Genomic DNA, 21,514 nt, shown 5'->3' on the forward strand with positions numbered 1-21,514 from the left:
CAATGCAAATATTTAGCTTTTTGCAGATTCCATCTAATCCAAGGGAAAATAATAGGCTATCCAATATTAATGTCTATGATAGTTAGACAGGCATAAAGAATGGGTGAAGTAGGCTTGTATGAAGGCAAAAGTGGGGGCAATAGCAAACCAATAGATAATAATCCTGTCTGAATGGGGCAGCCACCAACTGAGTCTCAGATGGGCTCTTGCCTTGTAAGAATGTGGGCCCAGTGCTTCTAGACATTTCAATTCTCCACAAACAACTTGAAAGTTGAATTTTTATGAAATCTGTTTTTAAAACTTGCCAACTGGGCTGCCCGGGGAGCCCAGGGGTTTAGGGCCTGCCTTCAGCCCAGGGCCTGATCCTGGAGACCGGGGATCGAGTCCCGCATCGGGCTCCCTGCATGGAGCCTGCTTCTCCCTCTGCCTATGTCTCTGCCTCTGTGTGTGTGTGTGTGTGTGTGTGTGTGTGTGTGTGTGTGTCATGAATGAATAAATAAAATCTTTAAATAAATAAATAAAAATAAAACTTGCCAACTAATTAATTTTTTAACACCATGTAGGCCAAATAAGTCTCATTAAATCATGCTGTGAGCTTCCAGTTTGCAGAACCTAACCTAGAGTATCCAATTAATATTACCTCTCAAAATGGCTTCAGATAAGACTGTCATGCCAACAATTCAGCTCTCCATTGGATCAAATTACTGGCATTTTTTTCTAAATATATCTACTTCTGTGAGATTCTCAAATATTTTTTGTTGGAATGAATGACTAGTCTCTAACAAGGCTAATTCATTTTTTTTTTTTTTTTGGCTAATTCATTTTAACAAGTTTTGACTAAGCAAAGATTGTTAACAGAGGAGAGATGCTCTTTGGGGAAAAAAAAAAGTATTCACAGAGATGAAAAGAGAGCAAATCCTCAGTTCATTAGAGGAGAAGAGAACCTGGTCCACAGACATGAGAATCTATCTGACCCATGAGTCAAAGCCATCCTTAAAATATGATGGATACATCATACCTTTGCAAGGTGTCTAAGGTGATCCAATTACATCTTCAAACTTGGTGACTTTAAATTTAAGGTATATTCTCAAAAGAATTGTGAATACTTACAGTCCTCTCCACATATCCAAGTTGACATTTAATTTTTTCTATTATAAGTATAAAGAGTTGCAAAGGATATACTTCCCAATGTATTGTAATGGTGGTCATTTAAAAATAAAGCCTTTATTTTGTAGGCAACGGGGGGGTGGCAGGATGGGGGGGTGGGCACCTTGGTCATATAGTAGGTTGAGCATCTGGCTCTTAGTTTCAGCTCAGGTCGTGATCTCAGGGTCATGGGATCGAGCCCGGAGTGGCGCAGAGTCTGCTTGGGATCCTCTCTTCCTCTCTCTCTGACCCTCACTCCCAGATAAATAAATCTTTAAAAAATTAAGAGGAAATGTGTGTAATGGCATCTAAATACCATAACAATTTGACATGTCCATCATTCTTTTTTTATAAATAGAGAATGTGTTTCTTCTTTAACAGTAGGAAATTTTATGATCCCCTCTTCTCTCTGAACTCATATTCCCATTCTATTTCATCCAAAGAGTTTTATCCCAGTGTAATATGTTTAAGCCTGAAAGTCTTTTAGTGATGCCCTGTCTTTTCTTGCAAAAAAAAAAAAAAATCTCTGTAAACTGACACTCAAAATTAATAATTTCCCTCCAGATTATCAATCCAATGATTATCTTTTAGTCCAATTATTAATTCATAATTGACCAAAACAATATATATATTATAAATTTTGATTAAAGCTTGTTGGACAAAAATCAAAATTGCACTGAAATCAATCTCTTAATAAGATAAATGGGACCTTTAAAAAATTAGTCCATGTACCTATGGATAAACTTTATGTAATGCTGGAATGAGAACAAGTTAACATCTGTTCCATTCTTATTCTTTATGTGTGTAGAAGTAAATTCCAAAAAACCGTATTCAAACAATAAGAGTTTTATTGTTAAACCATCATAGAATTCTTTGAACCTTTAGTAATATATCAAGTTGTAATCTTCCATCAAACATTATTGTTAATAATCTTATACTCGGGCAGCCCCAGTGGCGCAGCGGCTTAGTGCTGCCTGCAGCCAGGGGCGTGATCCTGGAGACCAGGGATCGAGTCCCACATCGGGCTCCCTACATGGAGCCTGCTTCTCCCTCTGCCTGTGTCTCTGCCTCTCTCTCTCTCTCTGTGTCTCTATGAATAACTAAATAAAATCTTTAAAAAATAATAATAATCTTATACTCTTATTTTGATTGGCTTCAATTTTGTTGAAAGCAAAGAGTTAAAAGCTACCTGATTCCAAAAGGATTTGTTACACAGTCCTTATAGTCCTTCACTACAATTCACTTCAATCTTGATGAATACCAAGAAATACCAAACCTTTCCTAAAGCTTATCAAATGATTGTATTGGTTATTTTTTTTTTTCTGTTAGAGGTGAATGTTGAAGCCAATACACTTAGAAAAGGGAGAAAAATGGAAATATTCTTAATTTTAATACTTTCTGGTCAACATAATATTTTTAAATAAAATCTTTTCTATCTTGTCACACATTTTAAATATATTTTTGTCAAAACCATGGAGCTATAGATTCAGCCCAGTTTGTGGAAAATATTTGCCAGACAAGAAGCTAGCAAAGACTGTCCCCTTTGTCAAACCAAACTGCCAGGTCAGATTTACTTTCTTTCAGAAAAAGTCTGACTTCACTTTTCAATTCTAATGAGCATGTTAAATCTTATTTTGAAGCATATTAAAAACCATTGAGAAATAAATCACAAACCATGTTACTACAAAATAGATTACTAGAAGCAGGCAATTCAAGATTAAAATGATGTAACATCTAATAGAATTTATTCACTGTAACATAAGTTATAAAAACAAGAGTAATCAATACACAGTTCCTCATTACTTATTTTCACTCAATGTAATGTGTAGCTAAAATTGATAAGTTATTTTTATTGCAAGGGATGTGGTAAAAGGCACAGTAATCCTTTGGCAAATGTGTACATGTGTGTATTGAATTTTGGTATTTGCTTGGGAAACAAAAGAATCATGAGTAAAAAAATTCAGAAATATTCCACTAATTTCATTTGTATTCAAACTTACGTATTTGATGATAGAGAAGGCTATGTGCTACTAAAAATAATCAGTCCAGGAGTTAGCCTTTCTTTTTATTCTTAATACAAAATGGGAAAATATTATAAGGTGAAGTTACATGAGGATCTTTATCTGTGAGTTTTATCTAATGTTCATAGAAATGTGGAAATCTGAAAAAATTTCAGTTTCCTCTCAGAGACATGGCCTACAATGTGCCTCCCACCAGGGATGCCTGGGTGGCTCAGTGGTTGAGCATCTGCCTTTGGCTCAGGGTGTGATCCCAGGGTCCCTCATGGGACTACCTACGGGGAGCCTGCTTCTCCCTCTGCCTATGTCTCTACCTCTCTTTGTGTCTCTCATGAATAAATTTAAAAATCTTTAAAAAAAAAACTAGTTGAAAATACTTGCTTAAACAGTGTTTACTATTGCCTATCAATGATGGTTTCCTTACTTTGCTCTTTCCAGAACCCTCCTTCAAGAGCAATGTATTTTTTGACAATGGTCAGGAGATAAAGAAAGTCATTAAATGAAAATTATTCTGCCTACATTCCACAACATACTCTCTGATATCAGAAGATCCTGACAAAGACCAAAATATTCCATTCTTTACACCATGCTTAACCTAAGAAATATATATGACAGGAAGATTTAACATGCATTAAATAAGTTCTATAAGCTTATTATATACCCTTTATTTTAATATGTTTCTAAAAATATAATGTGAAGATTTCTTCTTTTATCTTAATAATTCTAATTGTAAAAAAAAAAAAAAGGGGGATTCACTTCTTTAAGTGAATTGACCAAAAAGGTTGAACAAACCAATGTTTAAGTACTGACAAGTGCTTTGTAATTCTATGTTGTGCTGTATTGGCATGGAAACTAGAAAGAGTCTTGAAAAAGCTTAAGTTGACAATTTCAGAATTTCAGCATTAAGTAACAGGCAACAAATTTGGAGAACTGGGTTTGTGATGGAATGCACAGGGCAAGAATAAACAGGGTCTTCTCTCAATAGAGGATCATTAGCATCTCCCAGGGTATTAGCAGAACAAGATTTACAAATGATCTTGAAGAAAGAACGTACAATTCAAGGAATGCCAGTGACTTTGTTCTCCATCTCCACAATGAATATATTCAGGGTTTAGTTCTACGTGAGACTTGAATCTTCTATACTCTTCGTTGGCTTCTCACAATGTGAGCATCTTGCTGCACTAAGTGCAATTCTGGTGTTTAAAGATATAATTGAGGGAAGGGGGCTAGTATAGCTTGGCCTATAAATACAAGCCAACTCCTTCATCTGGTGTTTAACAAAAGAGATACCTAATACTGAAGAAAAATAGATGCCATTGGACTTTTTGAGAGGCTGTATTTCCATTTTCAATGTGTTAGTTTCCTAATGCTTTTTTTTCGGTCCAATTTCTTTTCTTTTTCTTTAAATTTATTCATAAGAGACACAGAAGGAGAGGCAGAGACATAGGTAGAGGGAGAAGCAGGCTCTGTGTCAAAAACCTGATGTAGGACTCGATCCCAGACCCCAGGATGATGACCTGAGCCAAAGGCAGACACTCAACTGCTGAGCCACCCAGGCATTATTCACTTCAATTTTTTAAAAATTATTATCAGGGCACCTGGGTGGCTCAGTCAGTGAAGCATCTGACTCTTGGTTTCAGCTCAGATCATGATCTCAGAGTCATGAGATCAAGCCCCATGTAGTCAGGCTCCAAGCTCAGCAAGGAGTCTGCTTGAGATTCTCTCCCTCTCCCTGTGCCCCTCCCCCTGTGCTCACTCTCTAAATAAATAAATAAATAAATAAATAAATAAATAAATAAATAAATAAATAAATTCTAAATTATTACGCAGGTGCCTGGCTCACTCAGTCGGTGGAGCACACAACTCTTGATCTTGTAGTTGTGAATTTCAGCCCCATGTTGGGTGTAGGGATTAACTTGAAATAAATAAAATATTTAAATAAATAAAATAATTATTATGAAGTGTTTCAGGAATATCAGAAAGTATGCCATTTAAGTAGCTTTTTATAAAACTTCCTTTTTCTTAATTTAGTTTGCACAAACTAAATGTAAATGCAGTGTGATTCCACATTATAAGCATATATTGAATGCTTATTAAGTGCATATTATTTCATTTAATCCTCTCAACTACTTTGGAGGTAGATGTTGTCTCTATATTACACATAAAGAAACTAACAGAGGAATTAAAACTTACTCAGCTTGTAAATGACAGAGTTAAATTTGGGGCCAAATCTGCCTGAGTTTTCTTCATATCAAATGTCAATGAGTACACCAAGAACTATTCTTTTTTAAAAAAGCATTTAGTTGAAACATTGATAATTGTGAATGAGACCAAGCAAACTCTTTTGGAGGAAAAAACAGCCTAAACTAAAGACCAACTTTGGGAATAATCCACAAAACTGGATAAAAGAAATAATGTGTATCATATCAACTTACTGTAATGATAATTCTGTTAGGTAAAATGATCTGAGTTATTTAGTGCTTAAAAGATAGTAAGCCGAGAGAGCATAGACCATGTCCATCTGAGTCCCTCTTTGCATGCACTTGGCCTAGCACACTGCTTGGCACATAGTGCACACACACTCAGTAAATATGTGTTGAATGAATGAATTAATGAATTAACGAATCAGGATCTAGTTCAACTATAGCCACTTCTAAAAGACCCAAGGTATAAGTATACAGTATGATGATAATAAGCAATGTGTCCTAATGCATCATTTGGAAGGGTGTTCTAGAGGCAGCATTCACTTATTGACCCATTTACAGATCACGTCCATGCCTGGCCTTTGGTTGGATTGGGTCTACCCATGCAACACAGGTACCAGGAAGTCCAGCCAGAGACATGGGCCCTCTGATTCACTGTGCATTCAGGCAGCCTTATTGCTTACCAGTTCTGACTTGTTGAGATCCTTCTCCCTCCCCCACCTCAGATATCTAACTGCCCTTGATGTCGCACCAGAGAGTAATGTCCTCAGGGCCACCTTACTTGTATGACTCACTAGAACATGCTTCCTTGGCTTTCACCCTCCAGGTTCCCTCTGGAACCTCCACTCACCCATAACATAACTGTAAGTTTTTCCTGGTCCACACAAGCTACCTCAGCTCTGCCTGGCCTTCCATCTGGAAGAGGAAGGGACATATTAAACTCACTGTGTTGAGATCTGTAAGGGGATTCACTACAAAGCTACAAGGCAAAACAGCTCTCCTCATTCACCAACTTGTATTTCAGCTTTGGAAATACTTACACCCTAACACTTAGCTTTATACACACAAATGAATCCACCCCACTACTGAGTGTATTTCTAGACAAAATTACCACGTCAAAGTTGTACAAGAACAAGCCTGGTTTTTTTTAAGATTTATTTATTTATTTATTTATTTATTTATTTATTTTTATTTGAGAGAGAGAGTGTGGGAGCATGCAGGGAGGGGGTAGACAGAGGAAGAGAGAGAGAGATTCTCAAGCAGACTCCTCACTGAGCATGGAGCCTGATATGGGGCTTGATATGAGACCCTGTGATCATGACCCTGAGCCAAAATTAAGAGTTGGATGCTTAACCAACTGAGCCACTCAGGTGCCCCAAGAAGAAGCCTATTCTTTGGGAGAACTTTTTGACATAGAAAGAAGGACTTCTGGAACTGGTTATATCAGAAGTAGTTAGGTGCTAGGGCTCCCATAACAAAGTACCACACACTGGGTGACTTCTGACAGCAGAAATTTATTTTCTCATAGTTTGGTTTCTTCTGAGGCCTTTTTCCTTGGCTTTTAGATGGCCACTTCCTTATGATGTCCTTACATGACCTTCCCTCTGTGTGCATATATTCTTGGTGTCCCTTTGTGTATCCAAAAATCCTCCAGGACATCATTCAGACTGGATTAGGGCCCACCCAAATGGCCTCATTTTAACATAATCACCTCCAAATACAGTCACATTGCAAGGTACCACAGAATTAAAACTTCAGCATATGAACTTGGAGGGACACAATTCAAGCCCTGACATGTGCCCCCTCAGATTCTTTCTGCCCAATCTGCCTCTCAGACTTGCAGCTTCTGCTATGGATGACCAATTCCACACAGGGAACTGTGTGCTGGTGTCTGGCTTCTTGTGCCACTTCTGTACTTGGACAATTTATAAGCTGCAGAGCACAGAATTTGGCTTCTTGAGTAACTGCTGGAGGGGGTGGATGGTGTAAGGCAGAAATGTGAAAGTGTCGATTCTGTATGAAACTAATTCTGATGAGTATGAACATGGGAGACTGAAGGGTATCAGGCAATTAAATTTCTTCTCTTCTTCCCTCGGATGGATGACTCTTGGGTGCTGGTTCTCCAAGCAACCTGTCCTAGGATGTCCAGTGTGGGTGAGTAGATGCCCCTGCTGAATGACCTGCTGGGCCTCCTGTGGCTTTGTCATGAAATAATGACCAACATAATTATACACCATCTTGCATTGCTTCCCGTGCTTCCCTGTTTGACTTCTCTTTTTCCTCACTCTTGTTGCCATGGCTTTGCATCACTCAATTATTCCCAAATACATCATTACTTAATCCTTGCCTCAGGCTCTGTTTTCTGGAAAACCTAGGCTACACCACTGGCATACTCGACAAATGGAAAATGAGACCAAAAGAAAACCCTGTGAATTAGAGACAAACATTGACAAGGAATCTTGGGCTGATTCTTAGGAGTATGTATTAATCAATAACATGGTCCCGCATTAATGTGTAGAGTTCAGAAGACTCATCATCATTCTTAATGATGTATAAGATAATACATCAGTCAGTTCCAAATAGAAAGACAGAAATCATTCTAAGATTTAAAACTCTTTTCCTCTTTTCTAAGAGGAAATTCAAATAAATAAATAAAAATAAAATAGAGGAAATTAAACTATGAGCTGAGGTTCCAAACAGAGGGCCGTCAAGTTGTCTGGAGATTTGCAAAAGCAGAAAGTGGTACCATTCCTAAACTGGAGAAACAAAACAAATAATCAGTGGTACCACAGCCCAGGGGCAGGTCAGTGGGGGAAGCTGAACTATGGTATGCTTGCCTAGCTAGAGCTGTACTGAGGATGTAACCAGAGACAGAAAGAGGGACAAATATCCTGGCTTCTCTCTTCCTCTCTGTGATTTTCTGGCAGTGCCACCCATTACCTGAACCCAAGAAGATGCCCCATGACCCAGGAGCCTGGGAAATAGAATTTCTGCCCCCCTGCCATATGGAGGAGTTCAAGGGAATTAATGGCACAGGCTAAGGACTAGCCCAGAAAACAGAATAGGTTGGCTTGGAGAAATTGTTAGAGGTCAATAACTTTATGGGCCAGGGAAGGGTACCTTGGGAGAAAAAATGTAACACGGATATAGCATAGCTGACATTGGAATAAAACAGATCTGAGTTTAAATGTTACTGGCATGTGACCTTGGACAAGTCATTTAATTTAACCTAACCTCAGTTTCCTCTTTTCACTCTATGACGCAATCCTCTCAGAAAGTGTGTGTAATACTTTAAAACTGTCCCTCTGAGGGATAAGGAAGCTGGAACTATACCCAATTCCCATCCCTGTTGGAAGCTAATTCCTGGCCCTAACTCTCAGGCACTTTTGTCCTGAGCTTCTGGGGTGCCAAGCGCATTGTCTCAGCCAGATACCATTCTTAGGAAGAGAAACACAGGAACAATGTGTGCCAGGCGCTGTCTGAAAGTGACTTTAGGAGAGACTGAGGAATGTGGATCAAGCACCAGCAGTACCTATTGCTGATGGGGATTGCTGCAAAAGCTCCAAAGATCCTATTAGGCCACAATCCAGCCTTAAATCAGCACAGTTGCACTTTCATGTTTCCCTAGACCAGTACTTTTTCAACTTTATTGACTAATACCCACACTTAGAAATACATTTTTTTGTGGGTTTTTTGTTTTTAATATTTTATCTATTTATGAGAGAGAGAGAGAAAAAAAACAAGAAGGGGGAGTTGCAGAGGGAGACGGAGAAGCAGGCAACCTGCTGAGCAGGGAGCCCGATATAGGGCTCGATCCTAGGACCCTGGAATCATGACCTGAGCCGAAGGCAGATGCTTAACAGACTGAGTCACCCAGGCACCCCTAGAGATATATTTTGACATTGTGACTCAGTACACGTGTGCACGTATATATACGCATATACAACTGAAACAAAAGATTCATAAAATTATACTTATTCTGAATAGCATATACTCTGATATTTTTCCTTTTTATTAGATTTTTTTAACAAAGGGTTGCAAGGTTTCATGACCCTCTAAAGACCCTTGGTTCATATCCTAGCTATGCAAAGCGTGGACTGCTGCCATGACAAATTAAAGAACTGGAGCCAGAATATGACTAGACTATGTCACTATATACTAAAGTCATTAAGCACTAAACTCAACTGACATTTTTTCATAGTAAGATATTCTCAGTGAAGGAAGCAGTATGTCAATTGATATTTTGAAAAGTAAAAAAAAAGGAAGTTTTCAAACATTTGCCCTTTTCTGTTATTAGAAGATCCCTAGCCTTCCAAAGTCTTGTTCAGTTATTTCTTGAGATCTCTAAGGAATATTTGGGATGCTGTCATCAAACTACATTTACAGAAGGTCCCCACCCTCTCCTTGATGCTGATGGCTAGAAGCAGGGTGAAAACCTCTGCCTGCTTTCTCTGCTCATCCCTGCAAGAAGGACCACTTGGCCCATACTCCTGGGATCCCTGCTCCTGGTGCCATCTTGCCTCATGGAAACAAGATTCAAATTCCATTTCTGTAGACTAAAAAGAGAAGGAAAACTGGGTTCGCACTACGACTCTGGTTTTCAGGTTGCAGATGAGTTCTGTGCAGTTACCATCTTCCAGGACAGCAGTTCTCAAATGGGAATATCCACCCTGGAGTATGTTGCTACTCAGGTGGACACGTGCCAACATCTGAAGACAATTTGGTTGTCACAATGTGAGGCAGGAGCTTGCTACTAGGATTTGGTTAAGGAGAAGTTAAGGATGTTGCTAAATACCCTACAATGCACAGGACAGGCCCCCATAACAAAGAATTAAACAACCCAACCCATCAACAGTGCGTTGAAGGAGAAACTGCCCTAACCACGCATGCGGTCTTCCCTGTGGTGAGCAGGCACAGACTGTTTGAAGCTGACTGGTTACATATCTTTATTTTTTTCTAAAGATTTTATTTATTCATGAGACACACACACAGAGAGGCAGAGACATAGGCAGAGGGAGAAGCAGGCTCCCTACTGGGAGAACAGTGCAGGACTTGATCCCAGGACCCCAGGATCATGACCTGAGCCAAAGGCAGACGCTCAACCACCAAGCCACCCAGATACCCTGGTTACATATATTTAATTTCCATTTGTACTGTTTCCTAACTTTGGTCTGCAACAGCCTGCCAGTTCTCCTTCCCAACCTCCCTTTCTTGGTGACCCTTCTTCCAAATCCCAAATATGCATGCCCAGGTCTGAAAATTTAAGAGGCACCTAACAGCACAGTTTGAAAAGGTGTGGCTCTCCCCTGTGCAGAGAAGCAGTGAGCCCTTTGTCCCTGAGGGCAAAACAGAAGAGCTTCATACGAATATGAAAGCATCAGTCCCTTGTTCCACGCAAGTAACAAACATCTGGCAAGTCTCTGAGTTTTATGCACCCATCTCTATGTTTTAGAATCAGAATCCAAAAGTAAGATAAATCTGTCACAGGGAGATATATGAATATTTTTATTCTAAGAGTTGATAAATAAAGTCCGACTTCTCCTGACTTGAAATTCAATCCGGCTAATTGGTTTAACAATGAAGACTGACTTTGCCATTTAGATTATACAGCAGGCATTTCCATAGATGAAATTGGTTAAATCTGTGGGCCAAGGTCCAATATATAATATACCAGAAATGACATCCTTTGCAATCCCTTAGATTTATAATAGAAAAATCTTCACGTTAACTTAAAAAATGTGAGAGGATGGTGATTGAAGTCAGAATACTGATTACTGACAGGACAGAGAGGGCAAGAATCAAGAAGTGAGTGTGAGGGAGCCTGCTAAGTGGGGAAATGTTCTACATCTCGATCTTTGTGGTGATAATGTGAGTGTGTATAAATATGATGGAAAAGTTCACTGAGCCATACAGTCAAGATTTGTGGATCTTACATAAGTTATATTTTAATAAAAACAACAACAAAAATAAAAGGGGATTTTCAAAATTCTTTTGTGAGACTATTCAAGCAAAAAAGTTTGAAGACCACTGCTGTAGGAGACAGAGAGGACTAAGTTTTCCTAAAGCCAGGGTTCAAAACACGTATCTCCTCTCCTCTATCCTCAGGACCTCTTCATCCTCATGTGTCTCACTTTCCTCCCAAACTCTCACCAAGTCCCTGGAAGTTTTACTCTGTAACCACACACCCCTTACATTTTTGAACCACTTCCCTGGGCATTTCTCTCTGTCACCTGCCTTAACTGAGATCTGCTTCTCTTCTTGATCCTCCCTTCCCCATCCACCCAGGACACCCTCCTTTCAGACTGCACAAACCTAGAATGAGGAAGTGAGGTCCCTGTCCTTGCTCCTCTGATAGGAAGTCAGGGTGCTCCAACCTGAGAATCCTAATATTCATCATACTGTCTTCATTCCTGGTCACTGTCATTTACTGACTACCTGGCCACTGCCCTTCACCAATGGAGGGTCTGGTATACATACCGCCTTCTCCACCCGGATCCCTGCTATTCTTTTGGTTGCATTTATACCTGAAGAACAGAAGATCTTAGTTCTGATGAAGTCCAATGTATCATTTTTTTTCCTCTTATGGTTGTCACTTTTGGTAGCCAATGTGATTTTTGTCTTCTCAAAGTTTTCCAAGATTTTCTCCAGTATCTTTTTTTTTTCCCCAAAAAATATGTTATATTTTTAATTTTAACATCTAGGTCTATGACCCATATTGAGTCAATTTTTATATATGGTATGAGCTAAGGGTCAAGGTTCTTTTTTTTTTTTTTCAATATAGAGATACACAGTTGTCCCAACACCATTTGTTAAAAAGCTTTCCCCTATTGAAATAACTTGGCACCTTTGTCAAAAATCAACCAAATATATAGATAGATAGATTTTTGATGGTTCACATATATATCAAAAAATATATTTTTCATTCATATATATGAAAAATTATATATAATACCTATTACTAGGTTTCATGTTTAATTTCATTGTTCTATGTCTGTCAAAAGGTAATTCTTGAGGGGCCCCTGGGTGGCTCAGTCATTTAAGCATCTGCCTTTGGCTCAGGTCATGATCGCAGGTTCCTGGGATAGAGCCCTGCATCCGGCGGAGCCTGGAGCCTGCTTCTCCTTCTCCCTTTGCCTGTTGCTCACCCTATTTATGCTCACTTTTTCTCTGTCAAGTAAATAAATAAAAATCTTTTCTAAAAAGGTAATTCTTGATAACTTATAATAATAAGATTTATAATAAATCTTGAAATCAGACAGTATAAACCCTTCATCTTTGTTCTTTTTCAAAATTATTTTGGCTATTCAATATTCCTTATTTCCATATGAGTTTCAGAATCAATTCATCAGTTTCTACAAAATGCCTGCTAATACTTTGCTTGAGATTGTGTTGTATCTATAGATAAATTTGGAGAGAATTGACATCTGAGCAACAGTGAATCTTTCAACCCATGAACATTACATATCACTCCCTTTACTTAGGTCTTATTTACTTTCTCCTAGCAATGTTTTATAGTTTTCAACATACGTCTTGTAAATATTTTATTAAACTTATCCCTAAATATTTTATAAATAAAATAGTATTTTTGATACTATTTTGGATGGCATTTAAAATTTTCATTTTACCATTGATTGTTGCTAGTATATAAACATTTAATTAAATTTTGTATATTGACCTTGTATCATACTACTTTGCAAAATTTATTTATATTTTAGTGGCTTTTTTGTAGACTCCTTAAAATTTTCTATGTTCACAAACATGTCATCTGCAAATAAATACAGTTTTACTTCTGTCTTTCTGACCCATATGCCTTGTTCTTTCGTTTGCTGTATTGCGATGGCTAGGACCTCCAGGACAATGTTGAATAAAAATATTGAGAGTATTTATTCTTCCTTGCTCCTGATATTCCTGGAGGAAAGCATTTCACCTTTCACCTTTTTGGTGGTTTTAGAAACATATTCACAATTTCTCTTATACTCCTCCCCTCAGAAAATGGAATCTTTTTCCTTTCCCTTGAATGTGAGCAGTAGTTAGTGACTTGCTTCTAATAAATAGATTCTGGTAGAAAGGGTTGTATGTGACTTCCAAAAGATCAGGTCATAAATGGCATTGTGACTTCCTTCTTGCTTTCTTTTTTTTCTTGAATCACTTACTCTGGGGGAAGTCATTTGCCAAGCCATGGGAACACACAAGAAGATTTATGAAAAGATCCATATGGTGAGGACCTAAGGCTTCCTTCAAATAATGAGTAAGGACCTGAAGCCTTGTCCCAACAGCTTTGTGAATGAACTATCTTGGAAGCAAATATTTCAGCCCTAATCAAGACTTCAAATAACTATCATCCCAGGTGGTATTTTTGGTTTTTTTTGTTTTTTTTTTTCCAGGTGGTATTTTGAATGCAACCTCATGAAAGAATCTCAGTCAGAACCACTTTACTAGCTTGCTTTCAAATTCCTAGCCCTCAGAAATAGTGAGATGATAAGTGTTTATTGCTCAAGCTGGTAAGTTTTGGGGTAGTGTTTTACACAGCAATAGATAACTGATATAGCCATTAAGTATCATGTTTCCTTTTATGCCCTTTATCATGTTAAGATATTTCCCTTTTATTACTAGTTTGCTGAGAGTGAGTAGGTCATCATGAATGGATCAAATTTTATCAAGTACCTTTTCACATATATTGAGATAATCATATTCTTTTTCACCTTTACCTGTTAATATGGTGATTTCCAATGTTTTTTCAACCTTTCATTCTTAGGATAAACTTTCTCATTTTGGTACATCCATATACTGAGAATAGTATCAAACAGTAAAAAGGCATAAACAACTAGTACATGCAACAGCACGGATGAATCTTAGAAACACTCCGGTTCCATTTACATAAAATTCACAAAATGGCAAAGCTAACCTAGTGACAGAAAGTATATTAGTGTTGGATGGGAATTGACAGTAAAAGACAGGAGGAAAGGACGATGGAAATGTTCTATATCTTGATCATAGTAGTGGTTATACAAATATATAACTAATTGATCAGTACCCTTAAAATGGGTGCACTTAAATGTAAGTGAATTAACTGTATCTCAAGAGATTGATGTGTAAAAGTTTATACATGAGGGGCACCTGGGTGGCTCAGTTAGTTAAGCATCTGCCTTTGACCCAAGTCGTGGTCTCGGGGTCCTGGATTGAATCCCATGTGATGGGGGGCTCCCTGCCTTTCTGTCTCCCTCTGCCCCTCTCCCCAACTTGTTCTCTTTCTCTGGCTCTCTATTTCAAATAAATAAATAAATAAAATCTTTAAAAGTTTATACTTGAGGGGCACCTGGGTGGCTCAGTTAGTTAAGCATCTGACTCTTGATTTCAGCTCAGGTCATGATCTATCGGTGGTGAAATTGAGCCTGCATCAGGCTCTGCACTCAGCTCAGAGTCTGCTTGAGATTCTCTCTCTCTCTCCCTCTCCCTTTGCCTCTCCCGACGGCACATGCATTCTCTCTTTCTCTCTCAAACAAATAAATAAATCTTTAAAAATAAAATAAAACTTTATACTTGAATTCTATAAAACTATGCAGGTTGAAAATGTATTTCCCAATCATGCCCATTAAAATAAAACTGGTAAAACAGTGGGTCTAGGTTATCTTCAAACATGGTTATCTGTGTTGCAACACTAGCAATTTGGTTAATAACCACAGTGAGGGAGAAAACACTAGCCTAGTTAATGGATTTAATCTATTCCTGAATCTAAATGGTTGTTAAGTAAAGGCTTCTGCTGTGTATAGAATTGTTACTGAAATAAGTGTGCTCACTGAGCCTGGTTTCCTAGGCTAAAATTCAGTATGCTTGAGAAATCCAAACCCAAGTCAATTTTCCAAACCAGAAACCTGTACTCAAGTTATCCTGGCCTAAGAAAAGGAGGTTAAACAGAAACACAATCCATGCCTTTTCTGATGGCTTTTCTCTTTGTGCTGACAGCATTTCTCCTTTAGCTATGATAATATTGAAATCTGTCTCACCCTGAATTGGGACTCTTCAGCCTGGAACACACAGAAATGGTACAAATGCTAATAGTTGTTTCTAAATAAACCAACCATAAAAGAGAAGTCACTGATAAGAGAAACGATTAACATTATCAATTGTAAGTTACTGTCAGTAAAAACAGTTAGTTATTATTACCATACCTAGGGCAGAGACTCCTCTCCCTTATCTTTCCTTTTGCAGAAAATAAAAAGAACAAAGGAAATGGGAGTCTACCTCTAAACTGATAATTGCACCGGCCATGCCATCATCCTTGGCACACTCAGGTTGGAATTCCAGAATGATTGCTGTCCCCATGTCAGCCCCTCCTTGGCCCCCCCAACTGCTCAGTCCAATCACTGGAGTAGAAGAGAAAGAAAAGCATTAGTGTCCTTCACATCCAACGTTCCTCTTTCTCTACTCTTATTTTGGAGGTAGAATCTGAGAACCCTAACGCCTGCAAGCTTTTTCCTCCCTGGATGAAGTCAAGGGCTAATTCTGCCATTGTGATGGAGAATCCCCTTTAGAGGAAACCCCAAGTGTCCCTGAAATCAAGGAAAGGCAGCACACCTGAGGTCAGTAAGCCAAACAGGAGCCCGGGAGCCAGCAGTGAGAATGAGGAGACCATCATCAAAAAGACAGATGATAGTGAGTGTTGACACGGATGTGGAAAACTGGATTCCTTGTACACTGCTGGAATAAATGTAAAACATGACAGCTGCTTTGAAAACCAGCCTGGTGGTTCCTCAATAGCTTGAGTATACAGTTACCGCATAACCCAGCAATTCCACTCTTAGGTGTAAACCCAAGAGAAATGAAAGCATATGTCCACCCAACAACTTACACACAAGTGTCATAGCAGCAATATACATAATGGCCAAAACCTGGAAACAGCCCAGATGTTCATCAGCTGCGGAAAGAACAAATAAAATGTGGTATATTCACATGATGGAATATAATTTTTCAATAAAAAGAAATGAAGCACTAAAACATGCTACAACATGGATGGATCTTGAAAACATTATGCTACATGAAAGAAATCAGTCACAGAAGAGCATATACTGTATAATTCCATTTATATGAAATGTCCAGAATAGGCAAATCTATCCATACACAAAGTTAAATAGTGGTTGCCTAGAGCAGGGTGGGGAGAAAGATAAATGGCACATAGAAGGGCTGGGGGTTGCCGTGTTTCTTTTTGGGGTGATAAAAATATTCTAAAATTGATAGTGGTGATGGCTGTCCATTTCTTTTGACTATACTAAAAGCCATTGAATTGTACATTTTGCTTTTTGTTTTAAGATTTTATTTATTTATTCATGAGAGACACAGAGAGAGAGAGAGAGGCAGAGACACAGGCAGAGGAAGAAGCAGGCTCCATGCAGGGAGCCCGATGCAGGACTTGATCCAGGGTCTCCAGGATCACACCCTTGACTGAAGATGGTGCTAAACCGCTGAGCCACCCGGGCTGCCCCCTGAATTGTACATTTTGTATGGCTGAATTGTATGGCGGATGAATTACATTTCAATAAAATTATTTAAGTGTCTGTGGGGTGAAGAATCATGGGACCAGGGCAGGAATGGAAAGCCCAGGAGCTAGCCAGAAGGGAAGGTGAGGAGAGAGAGAGTAGGCAGGTGGCAGGCTAAGGCAGTTCCTTGGCTAGTGCTGTGAGGTGCTGTTGCTAGTGGTCTGTATTTGCAGCAACTCGAGGCAGTGATAGGTTGAGCTAAATTTGAAGGACCAAGAGTGAGCTAGGTGGCCTACTGTTTTTAAAACAGAAGACTGCTTCTATAATTGGGATTCCAGAACTTCAAAGGGGGTGCTTCTGTATTCGGGTATTTTTTAGGGGGCAGATGGTAGGCACTACATTGACCTGTTTGTTTAGGTATTCAGAGTCACGAAGCTGAGTTACTCAGGCTCAGTTTGAGACACTTTATCTTCCTTTACCCCACGTAAGGCCTTTTTTGAAACATTCCTTTATGTTCATTCATTTTTAGTCCCATAACTTACCCAAGCAGCCTCTCTAACCGGCATGATGAATGTCTTTCGATTTGTATGTATACACTTGCATTTTTAAAAAAATATTTTATTTATTTATTCATTCAGAGAGAGAGAGAGAGAGAGGCAGAGACACAGGCAGAGGGAGAAGCAGGCTCCACACAGGGAGCCCGACATGGGACTTGATCCCGAGACTCCAGGGCCACGCCCTGGGCCAAAGGCAGGCGCCAAACCGCTGAGCCATCCAGGGAACCCCTACACTTGCATTTTGAGTGTTACTGTTTTGTAGGCATGCACTCTTAAATTTAGTAAATATTATTGTGATAGATGGCTCATTGTTTCTTCTTTTTCACTCTACATTGTCTTTTAGACTCATCCATGCTGTTAGGTGTGCCTCCAATTCTTTGCTTCAAACTGCTCACTGGTGTGTGTCCAGTACATATTACCTATCTAATCTCCCCAAGATTGACACACAGGTGGCTTCCTCTCCCTGCTACGCTCAGTGATGCACACCATCCATGAGAATGCTCCTCACAGGCCTCTAGCCCCAGGGAGTGTAAGTGACCAAAGGCCCCAGCTGCAATGCTCTGAAATCCATCTCTGTGTTTCACTTAAGATCATACTTCCCACAGGCTTCTCCCAGCCAGTGACTGAGTGAAGCAGGGACACTGAGACAGACCCATTTCTGGGTGACGTGGGATTCCTCTCAGAGCTGATTTTGCCTGGAGGATGTCCTGGTGGACTTGAAAAACCTTCCTTCAGCCACATGGCAAGCCAGGACACTTGCACCAACCTTCTTTCCCTCTCTCCTTCACTCAGGACCAGACTTGCATTATGGTATGATGGTCCTCCCAGCCTTCTCAATTTCCTCTCACAGGCATCTCTTCTAGTAACATCTTTGCATTTAATTGGTTTAATTCACATCTTGGTGCCTGTTCCTTGGAAGACCCAGGCTAATCTATAATGCTATACTGAGCATCCTCAAAATGTCCCCTGATAAAGTTGTGTAAAGATTTCTTTTTTAAAAAAAGATTTATTATATATATATATATAGATATAGATATAGATATATAGATATATATATATAGAGAGAGAGAGAGAGAGAGAGGCGGAGACACAGGAAGAGGGAGCAGCAGGCTCCATGCTGGGAGCCCAACATGGGACTCGATCTGGGGACTCCAGGATCGCGCTCTGGGCCAAAGGCAGGCGCTAAACCGCTGAGCCACCCAGGGATCCCCCTGTGTAAAGATTTCTTGAGGATTGAGATTGAGATTGAGATTGAGATTGAGATTTCTTGAGATTTCTTGAGGATGTACAGGAGGGAAATTTTTGGTCACCTGGTGGGGCCGCATTGCCCCCAGAAGGGGCTGCCCCCATCTCCATTCTTACCAGCAGCACCTCAGGGTTCTGATAGCTTCTCACACCTGCCTCCTTGTGATATTTTCCAGCTCATGTTTGCCCATCGAATGGACAGTTGTGTCTCTTTATTGTTTTAAATTTCTTTTTTCTGATCACTAAAATTATGGATCATGTTTTCAAATGCTTATTAGCCTTTAGGGATTCCTCTTCTGTAAGTTACTTGTTACATTCTTTGCCTATTCTTACATTGAGATTGCCTTCTTTTTCTTTTGGGTTTCAGACATTGCAGACATCTCTCAATTTACCATCTAGTAACTTTGTCCATGATGTTCTTGATTGAACACAAATCCTTGGTCAACTTGGGTGGCTCAGTGATTTAGCGCCGCCATCAGCCCAGGTCGTGATCCTGGAGACCTGGGATCTAGTCAGTCGTTGGGTTCCCTGCATGGAGCCTGCTTCTCCCTCTGCCTGTGTCTCTGTCTCTCTCTCTGTTTCTCATGAATAAATAAATAAAATCCTTAAAACACACACACACATACAAATCCTTAATTTTTTTGAAGATTCTATTTATTTATTCATGAGAGATACAGAGAGAGGCAGAGATATAGGCAGAGGGAGAAGCAAGCTCCCTGTAAGGAGCCCTGTACGGGACTTGATCCCAGGACCCTGAGATCACGACCTGAGCCAAAGGCAGACATCCAACCACTAAGCCACCCAGATGCCTCCATAAATCGTTGATTTTAATGTAATCAAGAGTATTTTGGTGAGGGGGAGGCAGTGTTTACATGTCACATGGGCAAGTTACCTCTCTATATTTTAACTTTTCATCTCTGAAATGGTGGTAATATAAGAGAATCCCACTCATCTGAAGTAAGTTGATATGAGGCAATTGATCAACTAAAAATGGAAAATTATAAGATGCCATATGTGTGTTAAACACTTTTTAAAGATTTTATTTATTCATTTAGAGAGACTGAGGCAGAAGAAGAGGCGGAGAGAGAATCCCAAGCTAAATCTGCACTGAGCACAGAGCCTGATGCAGGGTTCTATCTCACAGCCCAGGGATCATGATGTGAGCCAAGATCAAGAGTCAGACACTTAAGCAACTGAGCCACACAGGTTCCCATGTGTTGAACATTTCTTAACTTAAAACATATAAGTAAGCCTTTTTAAAGAGTGGGGTCCACGCTGGGTATGGAGCCCAAAGCAGTGCTTGAACTCAGAATCCTGAGATCAAGATCTGAGCTGAAATCAAGAGTCAGGTGCCTAACTGACTGAGCTACCCAGGCACCCCCAAATAAGCCTTTCTTTATACATCCTTATGTAATGCTTAGACCGTTTATTAGGCTAACTGTACTTCACATTTTTTTTCTTGTCTCATCTAGATCCATAAAACATTGGTAACCATTTCCAGTTTGAGATTCTTTAAGGTGTAAGCAAGAACTTGCATTTTCTAGCTTGTTACCATTTTTTTCTCCTATTATAATTGTTCTTATTTATACTTAATTACACAGAGAGGTTTTAAAATCATCTTTCCAAAGCATTCCAACTTAATTTTCTTCAGAACAACTCTTCACACTCATATTTAGTCAGTTTATGTGCCATTTAACCAAATTGTACAATTATAACAAATACAATAGGCACAAATAGGTTTGGAAATAAAGACAATTTTTTTGTAAACATATGACTCAACATGCCAGAGCAGAAGCACAAGGGTAAACCAGAGTCCTTGAGTGTAAACGTTCCATGTGCCTTTGGAATTCCTCCTTATGGGTCATGGAGGAAATAAATGAAGAGCCTTGGAGAGTCTTATGAGTTGTTCTAGTAGGATCTGCTTACAAATTTCCACCGTTATCTACCTTTTGGCTACGTGTGCTCAATACTGCACCTGGCACGCAGTAAGAGCTCAGTAATTGTTAATCATTAATAGTACTGGACGAGTGGTTCTCAGCCCTGGATAATCTGTCCCTCTCACCTCCCTCCCTCACCTTAAACACATTTTGCAATGTCTGGAGGCATTTTTGGATGTCTCAGCTAGAGAGGTGTTATTAGTATCTAGTGGGTAAAAGCCAGATATGCTGATACACATGCTACAGTTCCCAATACAGTCTCACAGCAAAACATCTATAGTGCCCAAGTGGAGAGCTCTTCAAGAGAACAGGAACCATATAGGTGTTTATTCATGATTGTATCTTTAGCACCTAACATACTTCATGGTCCACAGTAAATATTCAATAAATACATGTTGGCACATTTATGCAAACTGACTCAATGAGAGGAAGTTTTTTGAGATGAATGAGGGCACATCCTCAGAATCAGGCCCGAAGATTTCAAAGGGCACATACCCCTTTCCCAGAAAACTAATCCAAACCACTTCAGCAACTTAAGTGTCCATCAACAGATGAATGGATAAAGAAGGGGGGAGATATATATTTTAAAAAATGAAATCTTACCATTTGCAACAACATGGGTGGACCTAAAGGGTATTATGCTAAGTGAAATAAGTCAGCAGAGAAAGACAAATACCATATGATTTCCCTCATATGTGGAATCTAAAAACAAAACAAATGAACAAACAAAACAAAACAGAAACAGACTCATAGATACAAGAAACAAACTGTTGGTTACCAGAGGGAGGAGGGGTTGAGTGGGTGAAATAGGTGAAGGGGATTAAGAGGTACAAACTTCCAGCTGTAAAATAATCAAGTCATGGGATGTTATGCACAGCTAGGGAATATAGTCAACAATATTGTCATAACTTTGTATGGTGGCAGATAGTAACT

The 21,514-nt window shown here is 39.3% G+C and overlaps 1 protein-coding gene and 1 long non-coding RNA gene across 4 annotated transcripts in view; one reads left to right on the forward strand and one right to left on the reverse strand.

Annotated features, from left to right (window-relative positions):
- The window catches only part of MIER3 (MIER family member 3), a 78,049-nt gene that overhangs the window by 34,873 nt on the left and 21,662 nt on the right, over positions 1 to 21,514 (reverse strand). For 2 of the 3 annotated variants that reach the window (XM_035713544.2, XM_035713543.2), the window contains one exon: positions 16,218 to 16,283. The exons of the other annotated variant lie outside the window; for it this stretch is intronic. In XM_035713544.2, coding sequence (XP_035569437.1) covers positions 16,218 to 16,245 — 28 coding nt within the window. In that variant the 5' untranslated portion in view covers positions 16,246 to 16,283. The remainder of the gene's footprint in view (positions 1 to 16,217; positions 16,284 to 21,514) is intronic. 3 annotated transcript variants of the gene reach the window in all.
- On the forward strand, positions 13,364 to 16,512 carry LOC118354015 (uncharacterized). The gene is made up of 3 exons (XR_004813864.2): positions 13,364 to 13,869; positions 15,578 to 15,660; positions 15,812 to 16,512. It is a non-coding gene; the product is annotated as an uncharacterized LOC118354015 (long non-coding RNA).

Source organism: Canis lupus, chromosome 2 (genome assembly GCF_003254725.2).
Source record: "Canis lupus dingo isolate Sandy chromosome 2, ASM325472v2, whole genome shotgun sequence".
NCBI lineage: Eukaryota > Metazoa > Chordata > Mammalia > Carnivora > Canidae > Canis > Canis lupus.